The sequence below is a fragment of the Hyperolius riggenbachi genome, chromosome 6 (assembly GCF_040937935.1).
Source record: "Hyperolius riggenbachi isolate aHypRig1 chromosome 6, aHypRig1.pri, whole genome shotgun sequence".
NCBI lineage: Eukaryota > Metazoa > Chordata > Amphibia > Anura > Hyperoliidae > Hyperolius > Hyperolius riggenbachi.
This window is the reverse complement of record NC_090651.1, coordinates 349,543,085-349,563,841: the sequence shown is the minus strand read 5'-3', so window position 1 is coordinate 349,563,841 and position 20,757 is coordinate 349,543,085. Positions and strand designations below refer to the sequence as shown.

The 20,757-nt window shown below is 49.5% G+C and overlaps 2 protein-coding genes across 6 annotated transcripts in view; one reads left to right on the top strand and one right to left on the bottom strand.

Moving 5' to 3' along the window:
• SLC2A1 (solute carrier family 2 member 1) overlaps window positions 1-3,553 on the bottom strand; it is a 171,997-nt gene extending 168,444 nt beyond the window's left edge. Inside the window, exon 1 of the mRNA XM_068241615.1 lies at window positions 3,115-3,553. Within this exon, the coding sequence (XP_068097716.1) occupies window positions 3,115-3,429 (315 nt within the window). The 5' untranslated portion in view covers window positions 3,430-3,553. The remainder of the gene's footprint in view (window positions 1-3,114) is intronic.
• PHC2 (polyhomeotic homolog 2) overlaps window positions 1-20,757 on the top strand; it is a 317,874-nt gene that overhangs the window by 195,560 nt on the left and 101,557 nt on the right. Inside the window, exon 1 of one of the 5 annotated variants that reach the window (XM_068241612.1) lies at window positions 7,048-7,171. The exons of 3 other annotated variants lie outside the window; for them this stretch is intronic. The gene's annotated coding sequence lies outside the window, so the exon portion shown is untranslated. Of the gene's footprint in view, window positions 1-7,047; window positions 7,172-20,399; window positions 20,484-20,757 lie in introns of those variants that run through there. One more of the 5 variants, XM_068241611.1, reaches the window with a different exon arrangement.

The window sequence follows — 20,757 nt, the reverse complement described above, 5'->3', positions numbered from 1 at the left end:
GGCAGTATAGGGATGGTGTAGTGTGACAGTATAGGGATGATGTAGGGTGACAGTATAGGGATGATGTAGGGTGACAGTATAGGGATGGTGTAGTGTGGCAGTATAGGGATGGTGTAGTGTGACAGTATAGGGATGATGTAGGGTGACAGTATAGGGATGGTGTAGTGTGACAGTATAGGGATGGTGTAGTGTGACAGTATAGGGATGATGTAGGGTGACAGTATAGGGATGGTGTAGTGTGACAGTATGGGGATGGTGTAGTGTGAAAGTATAGAGATGGTGTAGGGTGACAGTATAGGGATGATGTAGGGTGACAGTATAGAGATGGTGTAGTGTGGCAGTATAGGGATGGTGTAGTGTGGCAGTATAGGGATGGTGTAGTGTGACAGTATAGGGATGGTGTAGGGTGACAGTATAGGGATGATGTAGGGTGACAGTATAGGGATGATGTAGGGTGACAGTATAGAGATGGTGTAGTGTGGCAGTATAGGGATGGTGTAGTGTGACAGTATAGGGATGATGTAGGGTGACAGTATGGGGATGGTGTAGTGTGACAGTGTGGGGATGGTGTAGTTTGAAAGTATAGAGATGGTGTAGGGTGACAGTATAGGGATGATGTAGGGTGACAGTATAGGGATGATGTAGGGTGACAGTATAGGGATGATGTAGGGTGACAGTATAGGGATGGTGTAGGGTGACAGTATAGGGATGATGTAGGGTGACAGTATAGGGATGGTGTAGTGTGACAGTATGGGGATGGTGTAGTGTGACAGTATAGGGATGATGTAGGGTGACAGTATAGGGATGGTGCAGTGTGGCAGTATGGGGATGGTGTAGTGTGACAGTATGGGGATGGTGTAGTGTGACAGTATAAGGATCATGTAGTGTGACAGTATAGGGATGGTGTAGTGTGACAGTATAGGGATGGTGTAGTGTGACAGTATAAGGATGATGTAGTGCAGTGTTCTCCCCAGAGCATATTAGCAGGGCGCGCCGCCCGGGTAAGATCGGCGGCCGCCCGGGTACATCTGCGCTGCTTGAATGGCATTATTAGCCAGGCGTCTGTTCAGAGACATTTTATTGTAATGCGCCTGCACGGTACTCTGAAGGCTCTCTTTCGTTCCCTCCCTCCAATCAGCCAGTCCGTGTGGTTTACCCATTGGTGCCTCCCTCCAACCAGTCAGAACAGAGAGGCAGCCGAGTGCTCCCCGCCCCCTCACAAATCCGTTCAGCCTATAGCAGCAGCAGCCGTCACAACAGAGAGGAGAGAGATCATCCTTCCATGCTCCACACGCTGAATTCACGGGCTGAGTGTGCAGGACAGCGTGACATTACACAGTGACAACTCAGTCACTAATTCCAAGTCACTCCAGCACGCCCCGTACTGCAGAGGACCTCTAATTAACACAGGTAATTGACTTCCAGCAAACAAACAAGGAGCACAGTATAAATCACTTCTCAGTAATGCAAAGAGAGGTCACTAAAGGAATGTTGGACCTTAATGTGGAGAACTGTGTATCCGTGCATAAAGAGTCAAGAATGTCAAAGTTCCTACATATTAATTGTTCTCTAAAACTGACATACTCATAAACATCTGAGCTTGGGGGGAGGGGAGGGATTAGATTTACTTAGCTGGGGCTTCTTCCAGCCCCTAGCAGTCTTATCTGGTATTTTTCTGTGGTTGCTACGCTCCAGGCTGCTGCTTTTCCCTCCAAAAGATCCCCAACCACAGCCGGTTGCAGGCTACTGTGCATGCAAGGACTCATCTGTGCACCTCTCTTGCTCATGCTCCTCTAGTCTGGAGCATTCTGAACTGCACAAGCACAGAATCATCCTAGCCACTGGAGCATGATTAAGAGGTGCCAACGTGCTTGACTAGAGATGGGATCTTACGGAGGGGACAGCGAAACACTTATCGCAGTGCTCATTTCCCACTAGCATGCATCATTTTTTTTCAGCATCGCAATCGTCACACGATCATGCTCCGTTCCCGGCAGCTGTACGTTGCAATGTACGCAGAGGAAATTGTAGGTTGTGTGATCGCATCCCGATTGTGGTTGCGATCGCGCTTCCTTGTGGAAAAGGACCCTTACTTCCCCACCCGGCTACTTTTTCATGCCACCCGGCTGAAAAAAAATTCTGGGGAGAACACTGTAGTGTGACAGTATAGGGATGATGTAGGGTGACAGTATAGGGATGGTGCAGTGTGGCAGTATGGGGATGGTGTAGTGTGACAGTATGGGGATGGTGTAGTGTGACAGTATGGGGATGGTGTAGTGTGACAGTATAAGGATGATGTAGTGTGACAGTATGGGGATGGTGTAGTGTGACAGTATAAGGATGATGTAGTGTGACAGTATAGGGATGGTGTAGTGTGACAGTATAAGGATGATGTAGTGTGACAGTATAGGGATGGTGTAGTGTGGCAGTATAGGGATGGTGTAGTGTGACAGTATGGGGATGGTGTAGTGTGACAGTATAAGGATGATGTAGTGTGACAGTATAGGGATGATGTAGGGTGACAGTATAGGGATGGTGCAGTGTGGCAGTATGGGGATGGTGTAGTGTGACAGTATGGGGATGGTGTAGTGTGACAGTATGGGGATGGTGTAGTGTGACAGTATAAGGATGATGTAGTGTGACAGTATGGGGATGGTGTAGTGTGACAGTATAAGGATGATGTAGTGTGACAGTATGGGGATGGTGTAGTGTGACAGTATGGGGATGGTGTAGTGTGACAGTATAAGGATGATGTAGTGTGACAGTATGGGGATGGTGTAGTGTGACAGTATAAGGATGATGTAGTGTGACAGTATAGGGATGGTGTAGTGTGACAGTATAAGGATGATGTAGTGTGACAGTATAGGGATGGTGTAGTGTGGCAGTATAGGGATGGTGTAGTGTGACAGTATGGGGATGGTGTAGTGTGGCAGTATAGGGATGGTGTAGTGTGACAGTATAGAGATGGTGTAGGGTGACAGTATAGGGATGATGTAGGGTGACAGTATAGAGATGGTGTAGTATATATATATATATATATATATATATATATATATATATATATATATATATATATATATATATATACGGCATGTTGCACAGTAGTTGTCCTACCTTATTCTCTCCAGGGCCGTGTACCAGGCTGGTGTTCTCGTTGGCAGTAGGTTTGGGGGGTGCAGGCTCCTTCTCTTTCTCCTTCTCCTTCTCTTTTTCCTTCTCTTTATCCTTCTCTCTCTCTTTTTCCATCTCTTTCTCTTTTTCCTTCTCTTTCTCTTTTTCCTTCTCTTTCTCTTTTTCCTCATTCTCCTTCTCTTTCTCCTTCTCCTCGTTTTCTTTCTGTTTCTCCTCCTTTTCCTTCTCTTTCTCCTTCTCCTTCTCTTCCTCCTGCTCCACCGTCTCCTTCTCTTTCTCCTGCTCTGCAGACTGCATGTCTGTAGGTGACAGTGACGGTGTGATAGCAGAAATGTCTCCTCTGTGCACGTTGTGTTATTCCTGAGCGTGTCTCTGTGTCCTCCTAGTTACAGCGTATCCCTGAGTGTATCTCTGCATACAGAGTGTGTGTGTGATGTCCTCCTCCAGCTTCCAGTGGTCCTTCCTCATCTCTCCTCCTCTTTCCTCCACCCTCCCTAGCAACATGTCAGAGTCTTCTCCTCCTCCTCCTTCCCTAGATTACACAGGTGTGTCTTCTCCTTCAAAGTCCACGTTCTTCCTGCTCCCTCCTTGTACACCCTCCTGCTAGAGAGACCATGTCCCCCCTGCTACCTCCCTGTACACCCTCCTCCTAGAGAGACCATGTGCCCCCACTCCCTCCATGTACACCTCTCCTAGAGAGACCAATTCCCCCCTGCTCCCTCCCTGTACTCCCTCCTCCTAGAGAGACCATGTCCCCCCTGCTCCCTCCCTGTACACTCTCCTCCTAGAGAGGCTATGCCCCCCCCCCCCTGCTCCCTCCCTGTACATCCTCCTCCTAGAGAGACCATGTGCCCCCACTCCCTCCATGTACACCTCTCCTAGAGAGACCAATTCCCCCCTGCTCCCTCCCTGTACTCCCTCCTCCTAGAGAGACCATGTCCCCCCTGCTCCCTCCCTGTACACTCTCCTCCTAGAGAGGCTATGCCCCCCCCCTGCTCCCTCCCTGTACATCCTCCTCCTAGAGAAACCATGTCCCCCCTGCTACCTCCTGGGACACCCTCCCTCTAGAGAGACCATGTGCCCTCACTCCCTCCATGTACACCCCCTCCTAGAGAGACCATGTCCCCCCCACTCCCTACCTGCCCACCCCCTCCTAGAGAGACCATGCCCCCCCCCCCGATCCCTCTCTGTACACCCCCTCCTACAGAGACCATGTCCCCCCTGCCTCCTCCCTGTACACCCCCTTCTACAGAGACCATGTCCCCCCTGCCTCCTCCCTGTACACCCCCTCCTACATAGACCATGCCCCCCCTGCTCCCTCCCTGTACCCCTTTCTTCTGGAGAGACCATGTCCCCCCTGCTCCCTCCCTGTACCCTCTTCTTCTGGAGAGACCATGTCCCCCCCTGCTACCTCCTGGTACACCCTCCTCCTAGATCAGGGGTGTTAAACTTAAATACAAAGTGGGCTGAAGTTGAACACTGGAACCTAGTCTCGAGCCAACCTCAATGTCTACTGGCCACCAGTTCCCTGGTGTCTTATGGCCCCCTCCCTCCCTAATAATGGTACTTGGGGTCTAGTGCCCCCCTGCCACCTCTATACAGTTCCCTGGTGTTAAGTGACACAATTCCTTCCCCTATACAGTTCCCTGGTGTTTAGTGCTTACCCCCTACCTCCCCCATATGGCTTCCCTGATGTTCTAGGGATTCACCTCCAATATAGCTTCTCTGGTGGTCTAGAGTGGGCCAAACATAATGCAAAGTTTGGAAACAACTTTGGGCCATGTCCCCTCTGCTCCCTCCCTGTACACCTTCCTCCTAGAGAGACCATGTCCCCCTGCTAACCTCCTGGTACACACTCCTCCTTGACAGACCATGCCCTTCCTACTGTGATAATAGTGACACTGTGCCGTCACCTGCAGAGACACAGGCTACAGCTGTGATACTAGTGACACTGTGCAGTCAGCTGCAGAGACACAGGCTACAGCTGTGATACTAGTGACACTGTGCGGCCACCTGCAGAGACACAGGCTACAGCTGTAATAATATTGACACTGTGCGGTCACCTGCACAGACACAGGCTACAGCCGTTAATAATACTGACACTGTGGTGCGGCCACCTGCAGAGACACAGGCTCCAGCTGTGATAATAGTGACACTGTGCGGCCACCTGCAGAGACACAGGCTACAACTGTGATAATTGTGACACAGGCTGCAGCTGTGATAATAGTGACACTGTGCGGTCACCTGCAGAGACACAGGCTACAGCCGTTAATAATACTGACACTGTGGTGCGGCCACCTGCAGAGACACAGGCTACAGCTGTGATAATACTGACACTGTGGTGCGACCACCTGCAGAGACACAGGCTGCAGCTGTGATAATAGTGACACAGGCTGCAGCTGTGATAATAGTGACACTGTGCGGTCACCTGCAGAGACACAGGCTGCAGCTGTGATAAAAGTGACACTGTGCGGTCACCTGCAGAGACACAGGCTACAGCTGTGATAATAGTGACACTGTGCAGTCAACTGCACAGACATATACAGTGACACTGTTCAGTCACCTATGCAGACACAGGCTACAGCTGTGATAATAGTGACACTGTGCAGTCCACTGCACAGACATATGTTACAGCTGTGATAATAGTGACACTGTGCGGTCAGGAAGCTGCACTATCAGTATACTTAGTTTAATAGCAAATTAGATCACTTTACCACCGTACTCTCTACTTCAGGAAGTGGCTCACACTGTGTCCCTGACTGTCTGTCACCTTACATGTTCTACCCAGAGCTCTGCTGTACGCCTGACTGTGACAAAAGCACAGGAGGAGGGGAGCCTTGCAGCCACAGCCGGGTGATTATCACATGCCTGACTGCCAAGAGCCTGATTCCCTGCTTCACCTCTTCTGTTCTCACATCTACAGATCTCCTCCAGAGATCATTTACTGACTGCTTCCCTCCAGAGATCTCCTCGCTGCTCCCCTCCAGAGATCCCCTCACTGCTTCCCTCCAGAGATCTCCTCACTGTTCCGCTCCAGAGATCCCCTCACTGCTCCCCTCAGAAAGCCCCTCAATGCTCCCCTCCAGAGATTCTCTCACAGCTCCCCTCCAGGGATCTCCTCACTGCTCCCCTTCAGATATCCCCTCACTGCTTCCCTCCAGAGATCTCGTCACTGCTTCCCTCCAGAGATCCCCTCATGGCTCCCCTCCAGAAATTTCCCCACTGCTCCCCTCCAGAGATCTCCTTGCTGCTCCCCTCCAGAGATCTCCTCGCTGCTCCCCTCCAGAGATCTCCTCGCTGCTCCCCTCCAGAGATCTCCTCGCTGCTCCCCTCCAGAGATCCCCTCACTGCTCCCCTCCAGAGATCTTCTCGCTGCTCCCCTCCAGAGATCTCCTCGCTGCTCCCCTCCAGAGATCTCCTCGCTTCTCCCCTCCAGAGATCTCCTCGCTGCTCCCCTCCAGAGATCCCCTCACTGCTCCCCTCCAGAGATCCCCTCACTGCTCCGCTCCAGAGATCTCCTCACTGCTTCCCTCCAGAGATCCCTTCACGGCTCCCCTCCAGAGATCTCCTCGCTGCTTCGCTCCAGAGATCCCCTCACTGCTTCCCTCCAGAGATCTCCTCACTGTTCCCCTCCAGAGATCCACTCACTGCTTCCCTCCAGAGATCTCCTCGCTGCTCTGCTCCAGAGATCTCCTCGCTGCTCCGCTCCAGAGATTTCCTCGAGGCTCCCCTCCAGAGATTCCCTCACTACTCCCCCAGGGATCGCCTCGCCCAGAGCTGGATTTCTGGGAAGGCCACAAAGGCCATGGTCTTGGGCGATAAAAAGCAGAAGGGCACAGGACCTTGGCGAAATAAGAGGTCACATGTCAAAGTAAATCATTTCTCTTGCTTTGCTCTGTTTTGCCTGAATTCCAGAGATGTGTGATGACAGTCAGCATCTGCTGTCACCTGATGATCCTGTACTCTGTATAATGAGTGAGGACATACAAGCTGCCGTGAGAAGTGTAATGGCTTTACAGTAGCAGAAGTCTTGAGTTTGGTGAGTTTCTTCATACACACATTCAAATTCATAGACAGGAATTATCAGCTCTGCTAAGTTTCCTCTCCCCCTCACTGTTATCAGATATTATATTACTGGTCAGAGACTAAGCACTAAAGCTAATGGGAAATGGAAAAAAACAGATACTTACCTAATGAGAGGGAAGGCTCTGGGTTTTATAGAGCCTTCATGTTACTCTCACAGTACCCTGGCTCCTCCAATTGAATCCCCCACCGCGGGAGGCTTTGGAAGTTTTTCGGGAGCCCGAGTGCTCACAAAGACGATTGGCTCTCTACTGCACTCAAAGCGCTCTAGGGCAGGCGCAGTACAGAGCCGCCCGTCATCGGGAGGACTCAGGCTCCCGAAGACTTCTAAACCCTCCTGCAGTGGCAGAGAGCAGTATTTGACCGATCGGTCAAATACTGCTACCAGGGGGAGCCAGCGATGAGGGGGGGGGACTGTGAGAGGAGAGGGAAGGCTCTATAGAACCTAGAGCAGCCTTTCTTAACCAGGGTTCCTTGAGTACTCTGCAGGGGTTCCTTGGCATTTTCCCCTATCGTGGGAGAGCACATTAAAATAGGTGATACTGTAAAAAAAAAAGCACTAAATTGGGGGTCAGAATAATGAGCACATCAATAAAAAGCACCAGAATAAGGAGACAGTATAATGTGGGGCACTGTAATAGGTGGTAGTGAGAGAAGCAGCCACACCTACTTTTAATGTCCATGCCTCCTGCAAAATCAATGCAGGGGTTTCTTGAGATCCAAAAATTATTTGCAGGATTCCTCCAGGTTGAAAAGGGTTGAGAAAGACTGACCTAGAGCCTCCCTTCTCTTTAGGTAAGTATTTGTTTGTTTGTTTTCCGGTTCCCATTAGCTTTTAAGACCTTTTTGTTTGTTTTTCCTTAGGGAATGACAGCAGCATTCTCTGAGCTACAGTTTAACTCTTTCCTGCCTCATTTTAGTAGCAGTAGAGCATTATTCTGTGTTCAGTAAAAGCAGGTCGTTTTGAAACAGGATGACAACTGTATTTCATTTATTTATACTTGCAAAACAAGATATGTATCTCCTGATGCTAAATGTATATATAGCTGTGTGTTGTAATATATACTCTGTGTGCTCTAATACATATTGGTGAAATTTGCAGAAGGAAACTTGCAATAATTCAGCTATAAGTGAGCATTTGTGGTTACCCACAATGCACCACTACTGAATATGCAAATTATCTCTATTCGCCTATGTAAGCCAGGCAAGCATCCAGAACCGCTGGTGTATAGCAAGCCTATAGCTTTAAATATTACACAGCCACATCAACCCCACATGTAGACGGCCTGTTTCGGACTTTTGGTCCTGATGAGGAATTATTTGGTCCTGATGAGCTGAATTATTGCAAGTTTCCTTCTGTTTTAAAGAGAACCTGTAACAAAAAAAAGTTCGCCTGGGGGGTACTCACCTCGGGAGGGGGAAGCCTCAGGGACCCAATGAGGCTTCCCCCACCCCTGTAGCTGCAGGCAGTCCCGCGCTGGCTCCCCCGAAGTGTCCCGAAATTCCTCCCTCGACAAGCCTGACAAGCGCTGATTTATTTACCTTTCCTGGCTCCAGCGCAGGCGCAGTATCGGCTCTCCGCACGGAGATAGGCAAAAATAGCCGATCTCTGTCGGGTCCTACTTCGCAGGAGTAGGAGACTTGCGCCTGCACAGTAGAGCGGCCTGACAGCGATCGGCTATTTCCGCCTATCTACAAGTGGAGAGCCGATACTGCGCCTGCGCTGGAGCCGGGAAGGTAAATATTTACATCCCGCTGTTATAACCGCCGCCGTGGGACCGAGGAGGATGAGGAAAGCCTCAACAGGATCCGAGGCTTCCCCCACCTGAGGTGACTACCCCCCGGGGGAGGTTTTTTTCGCTACAGGTTTTCTTTAAGAAGGCAAATTTCACCAAGCATTGCTTATTAGTAGGAGGGCTTTTCAGTCTCTTTTATCCCCCTATACATTCCTAGTGGTTTGGGTCACCTCGAGCTGCTTGGTTACTCTCTAATATATATTGATAAAGGAACAAAGTCTCATTAGCCAAAGGCTCACAGTTTTTCTTTGAAGTTAGTCAATAAATGGTATCATTCTGTTTCAAAACTGCTGACTCATTTTAAGATTATTTTTATCCATTTTTAGTTAGCCAATAAATGGTATCATCCTGATTTAAAAAACTTCTTTCATTTTAAGATCTGTCCTTTCTTTCCTTGCCCTAAGTGCTAAATTATCACTGTTTCAAGGGCACCTGGGCTGACACTACATCTATGCCAGGTTGTGTAGTTTGGGATCCACCTACCTACTTGTTCTCTGTTTTGGATGGGCTTCTCTCCATTGCGCTGCCCTGTCACCCTGTCACATAGAAGCAGCACATGCTCTGTCCACTCGCGCTCCTTGTAATTTCAAGTCCCTGTATGGATGTGCAGAAGCCGAGGCTGAGAGTGTTATGGCTATCCATACTTCAGCGTTATTTCTAATGCATGCATGCCCACAATGCTATCAGCTGCTGTGCATCAAGGTAGGAGGGAAAAATTGCAGGGAGTGGACAGAGCATGCACTGATTCTTTTTCAAATGGGGGGGCAGAGCAGCAAAACGGAGGGGAGCCCATTCAAAATCAGTGATCGCTAGTCGGGGTTAGACAGAATGACAGCAGGCCTTGGGCCCTGGACAATGACTGCCCTCACCCCTTGCCACACCTCTAATCACGCTCTCGCCACACCTCTTGTCACACCCCTACCACACCTCCAGTCAAACACCTGCCAGACCTCTAGTCAGGGCCAATTCTAGACTTTTTGCTGCCTAAGGAATGATCGCACAGCACCAATTTGCACCGCACGTTATAACTGCAGTGAGACCCCAAAAAACACCCTCAGTATAGGTAGGGAGTCAGGTATAGGTGCCCCCAGTATTGGTAGCTAGCTACAGTTGCCCCCAGTATAGGTTAGCCAGGTACAGTTGCCCCCAGTATAGGTTAGCCAGGTACAGTTGCCCCCAGTATGGGTTAGCCAGGTACAGTTGCCCCCAGTATAGTTTAGCCAGGTACAGTTGCCCCCAGTATAGGGTAGCCAGGTACAGTTGCCCCCAGTATAGGTTAGCCAGGTACAGTTGTCCCCAGTATAGGGTAGCCAGGTACAGTTGCCCCCAGTATAGGTTAGCCAGGTACAGTTTCCCTCCAGTATAGGTTAGTCAGGTACAGTTGCCCCCAGTATGGGTTGGCCAGGCACTCTCTTCACTTCCTTTTTCTCCCTGGTGCTGCCTTCAGACTTCTGCCGCCTGAGGAAGTCGCCTCACTTGGCATCATGGGCAGACCGGGCCTGCCTCTAGTCACACCTCCACCACATTCCTTTGCACACATACCACAGATAATCCATAACAAAAGGCATAGTTTTGTCATTCACACCACACTGGCCCTTCATATCAACATTAGCTTTCCTTCATATTAACATTTACAACTAATAAATATATACAGTACATTTAATGTATGAGAATCAAGTTTAGAGTCAAACACTTTTTTCTGTAGAAAAAAAAAATAAAAAATTTTCTAGAGATCTATACATCAGTCCTGAAAGAGGGACAGAGGGATTTGGTTACCTCTCAAAAATAATCAGTTGTGCACTATGTGATCTGGACATGAAACAACCTCATTTCTTTCCAGCCACCAGCCCACAGAGACAAGTCACTGCCACCAGAGGGTGCTATGATATTGCTGATACCAACCATCAGCCCACAGAGACAAGGCACTGCCACCAGAGGGTGCTATGATATCGCTGATACCAACCATCAGCCCACAGAGACATGGCACTGCCACCAGAGGGTGCTATGATATAGCTGATACCAACCATCAGCCCACAGAGACAAGGCACTGCCACCAGAGGGTGCTATGATATCGCTGATACCAACCATCAGCCCACAGAGACAAGGCACTGCCACCAGAGGGTGCTGTGATATCGCTGATACCAACCATCAGCCCACAGAGACAAGGCACTGCCACCAGAGGGTGCTATGATATCGCTGATACCAACCATCAGCCCACAGAGACAAGTCACTGCCACCAGAGGGTGCTGTGATATTACTGATACCAACCATCAGCCCACAGAGACATGTCACTGCCAACAGAGGGTGCTGTGATATCACTGATACCAACCATCAGCCCACAGAGAGAAGTCACTGCCACCAGAGGGTGCTGTGATATCGCTGATATCAATCATCAGCCCACAGAGACAAGGCACTGCCACCAGAGGGTGCTATGATATAGCTGATACCAACCATCAGCCCACAGAGACAAGGCACTGCCACCAGAGGGTGCTGTGATATCACTGATACCAACCATCAGCCCACAGAGACAAGTCACTGCCACCAGAGGGTGCTGTGATATCGCTGATACCAACCATCAGCCCACAGAGACAAGGCACTGCCACCAGAGGGTGCTATGATATCGCTGATACCAACCATCAGCCCACAGAGAGAAGTCACTGCCACCAGAGGGTGCTGTGATATCGCTGATACCAACCATCAGCCCACAGAGACAAGTCACTGCCACCAGAGGGTGCTGTGATATCGCTGATACCAACCACCAGCCCACAGAGAGAAGTCACTGCCACCAGAGGGTGCTGTGATATCGCTGATACCAACCATCAGCCCACAGAGACAAGTCACTGCCACCAGAGGGTGCTGTGATATCACTGATACCAACCATCAGCCCACAGAGACAAGTCACTGCCACCAGAGGGTGCTGTGATATCACTGATACCAACCACCAGCCCACAGAGAGAAGTCACTGCCACCAGAGGGTGCTGTGATATCACTGATACCAACCATCAGCCCACAGAGAGAAGTCATTGCCACCAGAGGGTGCTGTGATATCGCTAATATCAATCATCAGCCCACAGAGACAAGGCACTGCCACCAGAGGGTGCTGTGATATTACTGATACCAACCATCAGCCCACAGAGACAAGGCACTGCCACCAGAGGGTGCTGTGATATCACTGATACCAACCATCAGCCCACAGAGACAAGGCACTGCCACCAGAGGGTGCTGTGATATCACTGATACCAACCATCAGCCCACAGAGACAAGGCACTGCCACCAGAGGGTGCTGTGATATTACTGATACCAACCATCAGCCCACAGAGACAAGGCACTGCCACCAGAGGGCATTGTGATATCACTGATACCAGCCACCAGCCCACAGAGACATGTCACTGCCACCAGAGGGTGCTGTGATATCACTGATACCAACCACCAGCCCACAGAGACATGTCACTGCCACCAGAGGGTGCTGTGATATTACTGATACCAACCATCAGCCCACAGAGACAAGGCACTGCCACCAGAGGGCATTGTGATATCACTGATACCAACCACCAGCCCACAGAGACATGTCACTGCCACCAGAGGGTGTTGTGATATCGCTGATACCAACCATCAGCCCACAGAGAGAAGTCACTGCCACCAGAGGGTGCTGTGATATCGCTGATACCAACCATCAGCCCACAGAGACAAGGCACTGCCACCAGAGGGTGCTATGATATCGCTGATACCAACCATCAGCCCACAGAGACAAGTCACTGCCACCAGAGGGTGTTGTGATATCACTGATATCAACCATCAGCCCACAGAGACAAGGCACTGCCACCAGAGGGTATTGTGATATCACTGATACCAACCACCAGCCCACAGAGACATGTCACTGCCACCAGAGGGTGTTGTGATATCACTGATACCAACCACCAGCCCACAGAGACAAGGCACTGCCACCAGAGGATGCTGTGATATTACTGATACCAACCATCAGCCCACAGAGACAAGTCACTGCCACCAGAGCGTGCTGTGATATCACTGATATCAACCATCAGCCCACAGAGACAAGGCACTGCCACCAGAGGGTGCTGTGATATCGCTGATACCAACTATCAGCCCACAGAGACAAGTCACTGCCACCAGAGGGTGCTGTGATATCACTGATATCAACCATCAGCCCACAGAGACAAGGCACTGCCACCAGAGGGCGCTGTGATATCACTGATACCAACCATCAGCCCACAGAGACAAGTCACTGCCACCAGAGGGTGCTGTGAAATCACTGTTACCAACCACCAGCTCACACAGGCAAGGCACTGCCACCAGAAGGCACTGAGGCGCTATACTCGTGACTGCCGAAATTCTGTTGTCCACATTTATTGCCTGATGAAGCGGGCTTGGCCTGCGAAACGCGCTGCACCTTTGGGGTACCGTATAATAAATGTGTTGTTACTATTAAGACAGTATTTCGTGTCTGCTTTTTGGAGATAAACCCACCACTTCCTCCAAGCAATTTTTGAGAATTTTATCCAGTTTTAGGGCTGGTTCAGACGGACGTTTGCAGAGCGTTTACAGCCAGCGTTCAGGGCTTGGTGTTAAACGCTCCCATTCAAGTGAATGGGAGCGTTTGTACCAAGCTTTCAAGCGCGTTTACACAAACGCGGCGTTTGGGTCCCGATTTTCCCTGGCGTTCAAGGAGCCCCTGGAAGCTACATGTAGCTTTCAGGGGAGGTTAACCGCGACGGCTAATGTCCCTCTAGGGGAAGAAAAAACGCGACCGCATCCAAACGCACACGAACGCTGCTAAACGCGACGCGACGCCTCCAAACGTCCATCTGAACCAGCCCTTATTCTGCTGGCGCCTCTGTTCCTCATACTATTATCAGCCCACAGAGACAAGTCACTGCTAACAGAGGGTGCTGTGATATCACTGATCCCAACCACCAGCCCACAGAGACAAGTCACTGCCACCAGAGGGTGCTGTGATATCACTGATACCAACTATCAGCCCACAGAGACAGGTCACTGCCAACAGAGGGTGCTGTGATATCACTGATATCAACCACCAGCGCACAGAGACAAGTCACTGCCCCCAGAGGGTGCTGTGATATCACTGTTACCAACCATCAGCCCACAAAGACAAGTTACTGCCACCAGAGGGTGCTGTGATATCACTGTTACCAACCATCAGCCCACAAAGACAAGTCACTGCCACCAGAGGGTGCTGTGATATCACTTTTACCAACCACCAGCTCACACAGGCAAGGCACTGCCACCAGAAGGCACTGTGATATCAGCAATAGTCAAGCAAAACAGAGACATTCCTGGAACAAAATGGAAATGAGAAGAGAAGTTGTATGGTCATACTGGCATCTTCCCAGGGCATTAGTGACCTTCCATTATAGATTGCTATCTCAGAATGGGGCAGTCATCAGTTTCTGGTCCAAAGAGGTAGGATTCTTTCAAGCTTCCTACCATGTGACCTACAGTGATGCAGACATGACATGTGGCATGCTGAGATATACGAGTGTCTCTACTTTACGCTCTTCCTCTTTTGGTTGTAAGGGTTAATACAAGTAAGACGCCTGATATCCAGAACACAGTTAACCAGAAGTGTCAAGCAACCAGAGAAAAAAAATCTGGCCTTGCAGGATGCATTAATCTACTTTTAAGGTGGCCATACATCAGGCAACTTGGCGTCCGATCAACCATCCGATTCCATTATTATAATCGAATTGGATGAAAACCTGTGCCGCCAAACGCATGCTCGACCGACAATGCCACCAATTTCAGGACAAAATTGGTCACATAAGTTGATCGCAGATGCTGCAAGATGTCGGGCCGACTTGCTCGATCGGGTGCGCAGCGGTAATGGCGGGCAATTTCAGGACGATCGACGAATGCAATGAAAACCCCCAGCGGTTATTGAGATTTTTTCAAAACGCTTTTCCTTGCGCTTTTTCACTTCCTGAGGTCAGTCAGGAAGTAACTCTTTGACCCAGAAAGGAATAAATACAATGTATTTATTCATAAAAGTGCTCAGGAATCGCTATACAAATCGCTTTTTCAAGCGCTTTGTGATTTCCCTATACCTTCCATTGAGCTAAAGCGCTCAGAAAATGGTACATGTAGCACTTTTGCGATTTTAATAAAATGTAAACGCACACATGGGAAAACTCTTGTAGGAAATCATTGCACAAACACTTTTAGGGCGATTTCTAAACTCGCCAGCGCTTAAAAAATATCCAAAGCGCTCATAGGGCTTGATTCACTAAACCGTGATAACTGCTATCACGGTCACGCTACCATTTTGCGCGCGTTACAACGCGTGTAAAGTTTTTTGCGCGCAATCGTGAAGTTTCGCTGCCATTTTTGCACAAAAATTCACGATTGCGCATGAACAACATTATGCGCGTTATAACGCGCGCAACATGCTAGCGCGACCGTGGTATCAGTTATCACGGTTTAGTGAATCAAGCCCCTAGTGTGAACAAACCCTTACTCCATTCTAGAGAGTCTTCCCAGTGTATATCATGGATAAGTTAGTGGTTAGCGCTCTCGCCTTGCAGCGTTGGGTCCCTGGTTCAAAACGCAGCCAGGTCAACATCTGAAAGGAGTTTGTATATTGTCCCCGTCTCTATGTGGGTTTCCTCCGGGCACTCCAGTTTCCTCCCACACCCCAATAAGGTAATTAGCTTCCCCCAAAACTGGCCCTAGACTATGATACATACACTACATGATACATACATAGACATATGGCTATGGTGGGGACTAGATTGTGAGCCCCTCTGAGGGACAGTTAGTGACAAAACAATTGACAACAGTTTGGGTATCACCTTTTTTGAAAAATAATTGCAGCCTGTTATCTTCAACTGCGGTGTGTGGCTTTGCTTTTGTGTGCTGCTTTTCCTCAGGTGGTCATCCCATTGCAGTTTGTGCGTTGTCATCATGTGCCTTCATAAGGAAGTTGTCCCTACGCGAGTCTTGGTCTTTCCGCGGTTCAATTTTTGGTTGCAGGGAGTACAGATGGCATTGGTCTCATCTGAGACAGACACACAAAAAAAATGTCCACACCGCTAAGCCCTGGGGTGATGGCACGTTGGTGGTGGCGGCCGACTGAGTGTTAAGTGGGGTGCCAGAATCAGAGCAGGAGGAGGAAGATATGTCACGCTTCCATGCGGAAGCTGAGGAAAATGAGGTGTTCTGTGTTAAATAGTCAACTACGTCCTGACAATCTTGGGGGTTGATGGCATGCGCCTTCTGAACACTGTACTTTGGTCCAGGGCCACATGAAATCACGACAGCGCGACCTCGAACAGACCTGCCAGGTGGCCTCTGCCTGTTTTGCCCATATTGGGGGGATGAAATGAAAGATATACACTGACTTGACTAATACAATGTGCAGTCACATAGGTGCAGTAAACAGGTATGCAGTGACTGGTAGCAATACAATGTGCAGCTGTCACACACACAGGTACCGTTAACAGGTGCAGTGACTAGTGGTATATAAAACTGTGTGCGCTCACGTAGGTAGGTGCACTGAACAGGTGGGTATGCAGTGATTGGTATTACAAATGTGTAGCTGTCACACACACAGGTACGGTGAACAGGTGCAGTCACACTGCGTGCGCTCACGTAGGTAGGTAGGTGCACTGAACAGGTAGGTATGCAGTGTTTGGTATTACAAATGTGCAGCTGTCACACACACAGGTAGTCACTGAATGTGCTGGGCCTGGCAGTGGCACAGTAGGAATTACCCAAGGTCCCACCAGCAGCTGCGACTGACTGACAGGGCTGTATATGCAACACAAGTGTCTGTGGGACACACACACACACACACAAAAAATAGATCACAAGAACAACATTAGCTTTCAAAAGAGTTGTTGAGGATGAAGAGTGCTTTTTAGCAATACGATCAGAGAAGGAGCAACCTAACAAGCCTAACACGAGCCTAACTAAGCTTTCCCTATGTCAGCAGCCAGGTTCTCTCCCCTCTCTAATTGCTGCAGCCACACGAGTGAGTGAAATGGCTGACCCTGCCTGTGTTTTATAAGGGTCCAGGAGGAAGTGTAGCCTGATTGGCTGCTGACTGTGTCTGCTGACTGTGATGTAAAGGGTCAAAGTTGACCCTAATGATGTAGTATAGGGGGCGGGTCAAACTCGCATATAGTTCGCGGTTCAATGCGAACCACCGAAGTTCGCGGGCGAACCGGTCGGGCCATCTCTAAAAACAATATAGTCTGTACAGTGCTGCGTAATATGTCGGCGCTATATAAATACTTAAATAAATAAGATGTCCATGTGGCCTACCTATGGCTGGCAGGATGCCCCCTCCCCCATGCAGTGATTGGAACATTCAGAGACGTATTTGCTGCATCATAAAGTACCTCTGAAGTGGGAGGGATATGGAGGATGCCATATTTATTTCATTTTAAGCCATACTGGTGCTTAAATTTACGGTGCCCCACATGAGCAGTATAATCCTGTGCTGTGAGATTTCCTATTCTATTATGCTGCAAGCGATATCTCCACAGCAACGCCTCCTACACTCCCTTAATTTGGGAGGTATGGAGAGGACCCCCCATTACAAATTGCAACCCCCCAGTCCCGCTGGTTCACAAGACAGGTTTGTATACTTTATCTTGGGAACCAGTGGGGTTTGTGGCGTGCAATTTGGCACAAAGATAGTTGGGGGGGGGGGGGGTCCCCTCCATACCCTCTAGGGAGTGTAGGAGGCATGGCTGCTGAGAAATTTGCGGTGAATTTTACATTTCCCATGAGTTAGGTCTAGTGAGTAAGAGCTGGTTCACACTGGCGTTTTGGTGGCGTTTAACGCGGTGTTTAAGATGCTGCGTTTTTTGGGATCTACCGCTGTCCTATTTAAGTGAATGGGAGCGTTTAGAGCTGGCTTTTGCAGGCTGTCATGAAAGCCTGGCGGTAGCTCCCAGCGTTGCATCTAGTCTCTAAAGCATTATGTTGCTTTCAGAGGCGGTAAACGTCAGGAAACAATAGCAGAGACCAGAACTGCTAGCCTTGAACACTTCCTAAAAGTCTTCAAAAGCTAGCGTTTTTTTTTTCACATTCAAGTTTTTATTGTGCTCAAAAAGCAATACAAGATATAAGCAAATATTATAACAAGGAAGGGTGCTTATAACATAAGCAAAGGAAATTGAGTTTACATTACCCACAGGGTACAGAATTAAGCGTATAAAGATTAATAATACAAGCAGATTAGAGATTACATGGTCTGAAGAGTGGCTGAGGCTAATTTTCATACGCAGATGTGTCATCAGGATTAGGGCCCGTTCTCACCTGAGCGGGAATCGCACGATTCCCGCTCATGGCAAACCGCTACACAATGTAGCAAGTGGCAGTGTTCTCACTGCCGTGGTTGCAGTTAGCGATAACCGCAACTGCGCTGCATGCAGCGGTTTGCCGGCGACAAGCGTTCCGCGATTAGCGATCGGGATTAGCGCGCAAAGCATCAAAGCTCCAAAACCGCCGCAGTGTCCAGTGATTTTCCCGCGTTAATCGTGGGAAAATCACTCCCGCAACCGCCGGCGTTTTGCGATTATAAGTGTGAACATGCCCTGACTGTTTAGAAATAAGGGCAAGAACCTGAAAGGTTCAGGGTGTTGGGAAAACACTTTTGTGCTCTGGGGAGTCTTTTACCCTCTGGGCGATACAATTATATCGCCCAGGAGGGGGTGCAGCACTATTTTTATAAATTTTTTATTTTTTAAATCATGTAGCGAGCCCAGGGCTCGCTACATAATAGCCGTAGTGCAGCGGCATCCCCCCACCCACTCCGATCGCCTTCGGCGATCCGAGTAAGCAGGAAATCTCGTTCAGAACGGGATTTCCTGCTGGGCTTCCCCGGTCGCCATGGCGACGGGGCGGGATGACGTCACCGACGTCATGGACGTCGTGACGTCAGAGGGAGTTCCGATCCACCCCTCAGCGCTGCCTGGCACTGATTGACCAGGCTGTGCAAGGAGTCGGGGAGGGGGGGGGGGGCTGCGCGGCACGGCGGGTAGTGGCGGATCGGCGGCGAGCGGCGGCGATCGGAAGTTACACGTAGCTAGCAAAGTGCTAGCTGCGTGTAACAAAAAAAAAAAATTATACAAATCGGCCCACCAGCTCGGGATTATCGCCCAGGAGGTTAAAATCGTACCATAAGGCCCAAGTTTTAACGTATTGATCAGACCTATCTTGGGCTGTGAGAATAATCTCCTCCATCTCGGCAATAAAATGAACCTTGTCCCACCATTGCTTAATCGTGGGGGAGGTTGTGGTTTTCCATAGACAGGGAATGGTTGCTTTAGCAGCGTTTATCAGGTGGACAAGTATGCATTGTTTGTAGGACTTGAAAGATAAGGGGACGTCATGGAGTAGGTAAGTTTCAGTGAGAATGGTAGCGAGATGGAAGACATTTTTCCCACCCAGGAATGAACCTTCTTCCAGTATTGCTGGATCCTGGGACATGACCATAGGATGTGGAGCAAGTCACCCCCAGGTTCTTCAAAAGCTAGCATTTAACTGCCAGCGTTTGAACGTGGCGCCTAGCGAAAGCTCGGCAGAAGCCGTGTGAGCCAGCCCTTAGGCCTGGTTCACACTGTAAGAGCTTTTTCTAAGTGCTTGTGATTTTTAAAGCTCTTGCTAATGTAATGCTATGTGTGGGTTCTCACTTGAGCGATGTGATTTTATACAAAATTACCCTTAGCGGTTGAAAAACTCTTGCAGTGTGAACCCAGCGCTAAGGCAGCTCTGGGGAAGCATGATCAGATACTGCACCGGCTGCGTGGCTGTCCTGCTGTTGTCTTTGGCTGCACTAGTGTCTGAATCACACACCTGAAATAATGATTCAGCTAATCAAGTCACCCTTCAATCAAAAACATCTGATCTGCATGCATGTTCAGGATCTATGGATAAAAGTATTAGAGGCAAAGGATTAGCAGGACAGCCAGGCAGCTGGTATTCTTTAAAAGGAAGTAAATATGGCAACCTTCATGTCCCTCTGGCTTTAGTTGTCCTTTAAGCTGCACATTGGCTGCACCTCCTCCTCTTTTTCTGGCAGCAAACATAGAAATATATCTGGAAGCAGCAATGGTGCAGTGTTGTGAGATCATATCATCGGCCCCAGCTGTGATGTCACTGGGTATCGTTGCACTTAAGAGCTCATCACTGATAATAACATATTTTACATGCTGAGCATAGACTGACATGATTATCCAATCAGAGGAGGCAGCAGGACATGTATATATAGATGTATAGAGACGGAGGAGGGTCTGTGGGGGGAGAGGGTGGAAGGAGTGACACGCCGGCTCCATACATCACAGCCACATACACAATCCCCCCTCATTGGCTGTTGCCAGGCAGCATCATAATCATGTGGAAATGAGGCTGCTGTGGATGTGAGATGCAGGAGGGATGTCCGCCAGAGAGCTGAACAATAGAGAGAGATGCCGGAGGACTCTGTGACTGGTGAGACCCTTATGTTTACAGATTCACCCCCTCTCCCTGCTAGACTGACTGTACTGTGTCCCTCACTGCCTGCCTCATTGACTGCACTGCCTCCGGACCAACCTCACTGACCGCACTGCCTCCATCACTGACCTCACTGCCCCCCTCACTGATTGCACTTCCTCCCTTACTAACTACACTGCCTCCCTCACTTACTTGAATGACTGCACTGCCTCCCTCCCTCACCTCTTTGGCTCTCTCACTGACCGTACTGCCGACCTCATTGCCCTCAATG